The sequence below is a fragment of the Haliaeetus leucocephalus genome, unplaced genomic scaffold (genome assembly GCF_000737465.1).
Source record: "Haliaeetus leucocephalus isolate CR32 unplaced genomic scaffold, Haliaeetus_leucocephalus-4.0 Scaffold170, whole genome shotgun sequence".
Lineage (NCBI taxonomy): Eukaryota > Metazoa > Chordata > Aves > Accipitriformes > Accipitridae > Haliaeetus > Haliaeetus leucocephalus.
The window spans coordinates 1,207,754-1,217,751 of NW_010972606.1; the positions used below are offsets into that span (position 1 = coordinate 1,207,754).

The 9,998-nt window shown below is 37.0% G+C and overlaps 1 protein-coding gene across 1 annotated transcript in view; it reads left to right on the forward strand.

Moving 5' to 3' along the window:
- The first annotated feature begins 2,883 nt into the window (after positions 1-2,883).
- The window catches only part of PNPLA5 (patatin-like phospholipase domain containing 5), a 14,205-nt gene continuing 7,090 nt past the window's right edge, over positions 2,884-9,998 (forward strand). The window contains exons 1-5 of the mRNA XM_010563599.1: positions 2,884-2,888; positions 3,227-3,515; positions 4,272-4,337; positions 7,242-7,451; positions 8,577-8,637. Coding sequence (XP_010561901.1) covers positions 2,884-2,888; positions 3,227-3,515; positions 4,272-4,337; positions 7,242-7,451; positions 8,577-8,637 — 631 coding nt within the window. The remainder of the gene's footprint in view (positions 2,889-3,226; positions 3,516-4,271; positions 4,338-7,241; positions 7,452-8,576; positions 8,638-9,998) is intronic.

Below are 9,998 nucleotides of genomic sequence, written 5' to 3' on the forward strand. Positions count from 1 at the left end.
GGGTGGTAAAATACCGGAACAGGTGCCTGGAGAGGTTGTGGGATCTCCATCCTTGGAGGTGTTCAAGACTTGACTGGACCCAGCCCTGAATTAGTATGCTTGTTGGCTCACATAAAACTCTGAGTGTATATGTATGAACAGGGTTTTTGACTAAAATTGACATGCATATTTCATCTCATCTTACAGGTTTGAAGCCAGATGTTTTAAGTAAACAGTTTTCTTTGTGCTTCATGTTACCTGTTGGATAGGCAAACAGAGAGTCCATAGAATTTTGGGTTTGAATAAATGTAAACATTAGCCATTGAATGGAAAAAGAAGTGTACTTTTCCAGACTAAGGAAGAAGTTTCCTTCATTGAATTTGGGGAAAGGTAGAGAGAGAAGCTTAGAGGTCACTGTTCTGAGGATGAAGTGCATTCATCTCCTGGAACTGTTAAGGTGCACTCCTCTTGTTACATCTTCCCCATGGATGTCTTGGAGATCTGGTATTTCATTGGCAATGTGGTCATCCATTCTAGTGTGGCATGAAAGAGAACAGGTTTGGTGGGGGCTGTAAATATGATGTCAGATTTTACTCTGTGGGAAACGAATAGTTATTTAACCATTAAAACTAGGAATATAGAAATATAACTAGGAACAGTTCACATTTAATAGGAGCATTAATTTCTTTAGCTCTCTTGTGTTTCAAAAAATAAAACAGATGTACCAAGGTCTGCCTAAAATCCCAGTCTGACTTGAGCTCTAGCCCTCTGTCCCTTCCTGAGAAGATCCCATTTTGGAATACACCAGCCTAAGAGGTAACTGTATTTTAGTCCTGTTGGGGAAAGAAGGGAGAAGGAAAAGAAGTTGGATTACTTTGAAGTCTGTTGAATTAATAATGAACAGCTTTTTAAATTTTCAGTGTTTTAATACCACATACTCTTGGGTAGACAGAACATTTTTTTTTTTTTTTTTCCCCCCTCAGGAGCCCTTCTTGTATTTAAAATAGCTTACAATAACTTAAATATGTAAACTTGTTTTTTTTCTCCCCCCCTTCCCCCCCATATACTACCTCAAATGTAGAAATTCTTGTATGCGGAAGAGATGGGTAAATGGAAATCAGATTTCATTTTGATGGGTATTTATTTTCTGAAAGGAAGTTGAAATGAGAGGAGTTCAAATCTAAACTTTTGGAGGTCATCGGTTTTGCAGCCCTTTAGTGGGTTATGTAAAGTGAGCTGATACTTGTTAACATTTTTTACAGTGAGAGGTAAATAATCGCAACACAAAGGTTAGTAGAGGGCACTAGTTTACTTTGTTTTTACTGCAGAAACAGGCCTGCAGTGCAAATGAGTGAAGATGTTACCATGCTTCAAACTTAAGTAACAGCTTGAGCTTCAATTTGACAAGGATGCTAGCTAGAAAAACAGGGTCAAGATGTGGCAGAGAAGTGAGAAGATGTGTATTTGTTTGCTCATGTGTCCATGCACCCAGTGCTCTTTGTCTTTTTTTTAGGACAAGCAATTTTCTTGCATGGTGCATAAGTGTTTGAAATGTACTTATTTTGCAAAAGGAAATCAATGCATGCACTAACACTGCTGTTTCTGGACAGAGTCCTGGTAGTTCAGTATCTCAGACTCCTGCAGTGTGCCTGATTTCTCTCTCTTTAGACACTTCAGAAGATTGAATGTTGCTAAATTAGCTTATTAAAAAAAAAGAGAGGTGGTAATTTATATCTGAGTGCATGAAGAATAGAACTGCTAAAACTGTCTACGTAACTCCTCTTGGAAATAACTTCTTCACTTGCCAGAATGTGACTTGTGCCATTTTTTTAATTGCATGTAAAATGTGTTTTGCTAACATAAGCATATATTTGACCATGAACAGTGAGCTGTGTCTAAATTGTTTGCCATCTTCTGGAGTGGGAGGTGAGGTCAGACTACTGGTATCAATGGATTCATGGCCCAAGGCTTTACTCTGCAAGGATGGAATGAAAAAATTGTAGTAGTAAAAATGGAGTATGTCTGATACCTCAGGTATTTTGAGGGATACTCTTTTGAACATAGGCTCTTGGCTTACTATGTTAAGAATGAGAAAGGTTTAGGTGTTGCTATTTGAGGGGGAAAAATAATATTGTAGAAAGATAATTTTTTTGGAAATTAATCTGAACTCAAAGGCTTAAGCAGAGTTGTTTCCAGTGCACTGCTCACATTTAACTTGGTAAGTTGAATCCTGTCTATTCTAGATAGAGTCTGTGTAAGTTAAAATATGCAAGTTCTGAAAATACTTCTAGATGACCTTGTAGCATATCACTCAGGTTAATAACCTGTTACTTTGACCTTCCTTCCCACCCCCATTCCTCCACCAAGTTGACGAGCTTATCAGGCAATTTTCTCAAAGTATGCTTTGAAGAAACACAACATTAAAAATTCAAACAAAACATTGCAGGTGGATGAGCTGCCGTTCTTACTATGACTAGGTGTGTGGTTGTTAAAATTATTTTAGTGTTCTTTGGGAACAGTTGTGTCTTCTGCAGTGGTTTGATCTAGTTCCCAAATGCTGATTTAATGTGAGAAAAAATTATTATGTGTCTGTTACGTATTGGTAAAAGTGCACCTATTTAGGTAGAGACCTGTGTGAGAGATGTTACAGGTCTCCTCCATGTTCCTTACCCCCTGCTTTAAAAACCTTCCCACGAAATGCATTACAATAAGTTCACATTTAACGTTCCCTTTATTGTGTTTATATATAAATGAAGATAAATGGTGCCCTGGAACCTTAAGTTTGGTTAAAGTCCAACAAGTGTTACTAGCTCTGGTGAACCCAGGTGCTCTGCTTCCTCAGCAGGCAAACTGTGGACCTTAAATCTGTGCATCATACGCTGTAGGTTTTTATGGATGTTGCATATGGAGTAAGTCCATGTATCCATGCTTACAGAAGGTCACTCATCTTTTTTTTTTTTCTTAAATAATGTGTTTCTGGAATGAATAATTCCTAACAGAAGCATCTTATATAGGTATTTTACACCTACGATCTATGTGTATATAACATATGAGGAACTTGGCACCTGAGTATTCACCAGGAGTTCTATTTGAAAGTCTGAAGTGACTTTTTTTTTTTCCTCAGAAAACTCCTAAACTCTGTTACACACTAGTGGACAGTTATTTTATCTGTTAAAAAACTCTTGAATTGTCATGCTAGGAATCAGAGAGAAAAGTTGGAGCTCTAGACATGCTTTATTACTGGAAGTGCATTTTTTTTGGTTTTTGACATATCTTCCGTTCTTAAATTCATTTTATTTTCAGCTCAGGCTTGTGCAGATGTTCTGGCATTAGCCAAAGAAGCTAGAAAGCGAAATCTTGGTCCTCTTCATCCTTCCTTTAATGTGATAAAGATACTAAGAGATGGACTGATGAGACATCTTCCAGAAAACACTCACCAGTTGTCATCGGGCAGACTATGTATTTCACTAACCAGAGTATCAGATGGTAAAAATGCGTTGATATCTAATTTTAACTCTAAAGAAGAAGTTATCCAGGTATGTTTATTTTTGGCAACTTTTAAAAGTTTCTATAATCTTAAGTCCATTTAACATCATCCATTGGATTTCCACTTTAAACATTTTAGGATATTGTGACTTTGACAGTATTTTGAAGATTAACTCAAGCTTCATTACACTAAATTCACTTACTAGTTTTCCCAGTCAATGTATCTGCAAACTGTTTTAGTGAGTACGTGCGAGGGATCAATCTTAAAAAGGATAAATGCCTTTAAAGTGCAGTGTATCTAATAAAACTGTATCCTTCAGGAATAAGATTTTTTTTTTTTTAAGGTCGTTCTTACAAAAGGGGTGATCAAAAATAGCTTTTTCAAATTCTTAATACCAGTTACAAAGCTAGTTTAATATGATCCCAGACTGTTGATATTTGAGACCCTGGTTAGTTACTTCGATTACTCAGAAAATGTATAGCTTGAGTGAATGATCATGAACTTTTCCTTGCTAATTAGCATTTCTAGAAATGGTCTTTTAGTGAGTCTTATAATTTTTTTAGATGGAGTGTGGTTACATTCTAAAGAAGAAATGTGGAAAACCTTCATCCTGTTTCAAATAATGCTTGATAATACCTCCCCCCCCCCCCCCCCCCCCCTTTCTTTTTATTCAAGTGTACTTACTGGGGGTTTTTTTGGTTGCTTGCTCAGTTGTTTTTGCTAACATCTAAAGAGATAAAGATAAGTGATAATTTCAATAATAGAACAGTTACCATTTAATTTACATGGTCTCATTTTCCTACAGGCTTTGATCTGTAGTTCATTTGTCCCTATTTATTGTGGCCTAATTCCACCGTCATTTAGAGGTGTGGTAAGTATTGTTAAGACCTAAAAATAGATCTAGCTGTTCTGAAAATATTAGGAGACAATGTATATGTTTTTTTCAGTTATCCTACTGTAAAATAAATACCTTCATCATAGCTTCTAGTACTGTAGCTGTTTGTTACAACTTTTCAAAAAAGCAAGGAAACACTAAATGTGTGGAAGACCTGTTATGTATATTTCTATACACATAACATATATATATTTATATATATTTCTATATTTCTTCTCCACCCTGCAAAACACATACATGCTCTCTCTTGGCCCCCCAGATTTCTTGCTTGCTGATGCAGTAATTAAAAGAGGGTATTCTAAGTTAGCAAGTATTTAACTTAAGGATAAATATTTATTGAAGAAAGTGATGCTTATTCATCTGCACAAATATACAGGAAGGGTCATTTATACTTGTTTGTTTAAAAAAAAAATCTTGTAAGATAGTTTCTTGTATATCTTTGTGTTCTTGCTGGAGGTAGATCTGCCTTAAAACTGGATTAAAGTTCTGTGTTCAGTTAGATATAAACAAAACTTTTTAATGTCTTCTGCCATTTGTATTCAGCATAAGAAAGGTTGCTTTTTAAAGGTAAAATGTCAGTGTATTAGTCAGTTCTATTACTCCACAGGAACTGTTGGTTACAAAACCTCTTAATACTTCATGGCTATACTGGGTTTTCGAAAATCCCCCACTGAAGGGGCAACAACTGCAGAAAAGTTAGTATAAATTGCTGTAGGTGCTTTGATTAACAGGTTTGGAAGCAGACATGCATTTCGAATCAAGGCAGTGACATTCATGGCTTTTTGTAGTATTGTATTAGCTTGCATTTGCTTTCCTTCCAACTTCGGAGCTCCTTACACAAGGAGACGGGAAGAATATGGAAAGAAAACTCAAAACATCTTTAACAGTGGTTGATTACAGACTGTTCTCAAGGCAATGTGGAAGTGCTGAAAGGTCAAGGAAAGACATGAAATGTATTTTCTTCTTCATGCTGAAATTTAAGCAAAAGTGATTAGAACTGTATAGGGATTTTTCTTTATCTGTACTTCTAAACCTTGTATGTCTCCTTAAACTCTTCCAGATTAAAGGTGTTATGAAAACAGGATGTTGGACTGAATCCAGGGTTTAGGTGGATCCAGGCTAATCTGGCTGTTCAGTTCTTGTCACCAGACAACAATGTTATTTTAAAAGGCTTAGTTCAGAGTACAAAACCATACGAGTGATGCTTCCTTTGGTCCTATTTTGAGGGAAGAAATCATTGTATCCTTTTGATCTTGCCAATTATTTTGATACGATTTTAACACTTAGGAAGCATTTTTGATGTTACTTGGTAAGAATACTACAGTGACTCCTGTAAGGCTTAAACACAGTAGAATGTCAAGTGTGTAAACTTTGTAGCATCTTGCTGTTTACTGGCTTGGTGCGTCATGCATGTGTACTTTCAAACAAAGACTTAAGGATAACTTTCAAGAGGTATATCTAACAGCCAGCTGTGAAACTTTTGGGTGTGGTGGGTTTTGTTTGGGTTTTTTTAGCCCTTTCAAACACATCAATAATTTTAGATTAAAAAATTACTAGGGGGAATAGACAGGCAGAAACTCCAAATAATTAAAACCATTTACCTCTGTAGAACAGTGACCCAGATGTGTACTTCCACCTTTTAATAATTTCATGAGAAGGCTGCATGCTATGGCTCCTCCTTTGCCAAACTTGTTGTATTGTACTTGAAACTTCCACAAAGGACTTGGTGATTGCATTATGCACCTATAGGAAGTTTGTCAGTAGCTGCATGCTGCTGGGTCTAGAGAGTGCCCAAGAAAGCTCACAGGCAGGAGCAAGCTGCTGTAGAAGAGTACGTTGGATAAATTGCTCTGAGCTGTCCTTTTCCTAATTCCTAGTTTGTTTCTCAGAATGGTCGGGGAGTGAGTGTGAAGACAGATGAAATTCGTAATCCAGGTTGCTCGTGGTCAAAACACCTGCTCTGTTACCTCTGCGTTTTACAAGGACCTACAGTTTATGTCTGTTGCCTAGTTAGGAAGAAGGAAAATGCAGCCACTAAACCAGCAAAGCTGGTAATGTGGAGTGGTCTTCTGCCGCTGTCAGAACAAACTGGCTACAATTGGTCCTGCTGGAAAGATGGCTCTTGTGAGTGACTGGAGGAGTTGTCTTTGGCCGTAGCAGCTGCTGCACTATAGATTAGTTACCCTGATATAAAACTCTTCAGTTCTTGGATTTTAAAATGCGTGAGGTGATGATGCACTAAAACTGCAGAAATGGGCAACTCAACATGAAGGAGACAAAAGTGCAACCTGGAACAGCTTCTAAACTTGCACTCAAAGCAGAAGAGATAATCCATGATTGCTGGCAAGGCTTCTGAAGCATTATCCATTTTACTTGCAGTTTCTTTATGTCCAAATATTTTTGACACTTCATATCAAATTCTAATTACTAAGAGTAATTTTAAGTTGCTGTTATTCTAACTGAATGGTTTAGTATCACGGAACTTGAGCTTTGAAGTGTAGAGCTATTCTTTTACTCGTATTCTTTCTAAAGTACCCTGGTAGCTCTTTGGTTGGTGTTTGCCTTTGAGGAAGAAGACAGCTGCACTACTTTTTCTCTGCATGTTGTGTAGGATTGTGATCTTTAAAATGGACTTGCTCTTTCTTAAACATACAGAAAAATCCCAAATAGAATACTCTTAGGCTGTCTATGGAACAATAGGTAGGAGTGCTTTTTAACTGGCATTAGAGGACAGAGCATGCTACTCAAAATGTTTAGCCTGGGAGCATAGGCAGAGACTGTTCTGTTACAGTCTTAAATGCTATTTAATTCTTGCATGGGAAATCTGCTAGTTAGAAATTTTCAGCCTTTGAAACTTCTTATTTCTGCTAATTTTTGTAGCGCTATGTGGATGGAGGAATCAGTGACAACTTACCTCACTATGAATCTAAGAATACCATTACAATTTCGCCTTTCGCTGGAGAGTGTGATATCTGTCCAAAAGGGAATTCTGCCAGCTTTCATGAAATGATTGTGACTAACGCCAGCATTCACCTTAGTTTGGGGAATCTTTATCGTTTAACACAAGCGCTCTTTCCACCAGAACCTAAGGTAACTCACTGCCTTGACGTGGTTACTAAAACATCTTTCCATATAAAAGCCTTGCTTTTGCAGAAAGCTACAGTAATCTTAGCATTTCATCTAGTCATTTAAACCTTTCTGGTGACATTTCTCTTCTTGTTTCTATTTTTTTCATACTTTGTCTTCATTCTCCTTATTTTCAGTCTCTCTCAGACTAAAAATGCCTGTCCTGGTATTGGCTTTCAGTATTTATTTGGGAAGTAGCACAGAATTCTGTCATAAAATCAACATTGGTAAATTAATAACTGTCAGTTTGTAGTCCTTTCATGCTTACCTGCTAACCAGGTGCTTCAGAACTTAGCAGAAGTTCTAAAGCTTCATGGTTTTGTAAGGTTCTCAATCAATACTTCATGCAGGCAAGTTGCCTTTAAACTTCAAGTGCTGTTAATTGCAGATCTGATGAGGGAAATGCTCTTGAATTGCTGTTGTGGAAGCTGAAAAAATGAAAACAGACTTTGACAATTGGCTTGGGATATATTACAGAGGAGAAGTAATGTTCCTGACTGCTATAGATATATTTTTTTAATTGGAGGCTTTTTGACCGCTTGAAGAAAAATGTTAAATTCTACTTATGTAGGCTTTAATTTTTTTTTTTTTTTTTTTATCTAGGACTACTGTGTAGGTGAGCTGGTGTTGCATCTGGTGAAAGATATTTTCATATGGAAGACTAAGTCTGAGTTTGAGCATGAGAATTGCACAGCTTACTTTTCATAGTTTCGGGAAGTGGGAAGCACTGGGAGGGAAGAAGGGGAATTGGCAGACTCCAAGCCACTCTCTTTCATTGCTGCTTGCATCTGCTGAAAGTCTAGTCAAAGAAACAAAAGGGGAGGAAATTCTTGCAAACTGTTAGAGTGCTGTCCTTTTAACAATTCAATGCATCTGTAACAGCTGAAAGATAAGTTGATGCATACACGATCACATGTACATGATCACAGCAGGCATATTAACCCAAACTTGTTGAATTATAGCAATTGTCAATGTAAATTTTTGTTACAAGAGTGGAGGGTGGATAGAAGTGGCTTTTCATTCTGGAAACTGTTGATCTTAAGTTGAATCTCCTTTTATTTGTCTGACTCATTTACCCTATGCTTGCAGGTACTAGGAGAGATCTGTGAGCAAGGATATTCAGATGCTCTTAAATTCTTGAAAGAGAATGGTATGTTACACTTTGCGATAATTACTGATTATGTGGTCTTAACCTGAGTTAAAAAAAAAAGGATGAGGGAGGGGGTTGTATGTAGCTAAGAAGGGGCTAGGCCTTTGAGTTTTTTGAAGGGATCATGGTAGGTTTAGTTCTCATAGAAATCACATAGTTGTAGTAACTATTCACCTGAGGTAAGTTGTGGTGCCACACAGAAATTGAACTTTAGGGTTTCTGTCAAATTTGCGTGAAGTGAATGTTAAGTGAAATTACCAAATAATTTCAATTCTAGGGAAATCATATTATTAGTTTCTTTTGTGTTAATTGTGAAGGATAGGAATAGCCTATTGTTTCCTACTCCTGCGAAACCTGTATCTTCTTATTACCTCCTCTCTGCTATCATCCAAGTAAATTTCTAGATAAAGCCTTATAGTCCAGAACTGGGAGCTGGCTAACAACAATATAAACTCAGTCACAAACAAATCCTTAGTCTGTATTGTGAAAGATTTTTAGAAGATGACGACTTGTAATGTAGCAGTTGTTGGGACCCAGATAAGTTTAGGAAGAAGAATTGAAAGTTGCTCTGCTCTACTCCTAGAATTCTAGTAACATATTTTATATAAATAAATGTTATTGCTCTGCACACTTTGAGACAAATGAGTTAACAATAGTAACTTGATATTAGCATGAAGTTAACCATGTGTTAAACATACCTAGCCCCTGTAGTCTTTGGATGCAGAAGCAAATTGGTACTGGGTTGGATTAGAGGAACGGAAACTGAAATGTGATGTTTGCACTAATACAGGTAGTACCAGCTGCAGTATTGTAATGCAGTCATATATGGATGTGCTCACTGCTTATACCCTGTTGTAACTAACCATTAAATATTCATGTTTTCTTAGAACAATTTTCTTCACTGTGAAAAATGTCACGGTTCTGCTTCAGAGTTTGATTTTTCTAGTGATGTTATTAAATATTTGAGAGTCCTGCTTTATACCTTTTACCAGGTGATTAAAAGCACAAGCTATATAAAGAACCTGTAATTTGTGGGTGTCCATACTAAGATGGGTTCCATTGCTGCACTGCACCCACAAGTTTCCTGTGTGCATGTTTCCATCGCTGACACTAATATCTGAGATTCTTTGCAGTTCTTCCTTAGTGTCTGTCCCCCACGTCCTCTGTGTATTGCACTATTGTCCTCCTTTTTCACACTACTGATCCTGTGATCATCTTTGTTCTTATTTGTCACAGGTTTGTCTTGCTTAAAGCTTAATCAGTCATAATTATAACCTTTCTAAACTCATTCATGATGCATCTACTTTCTTGTTAAGTTATTTCAACTGTAGGAGTTCATTTCCCCCCCCCCCCCCCCTGTC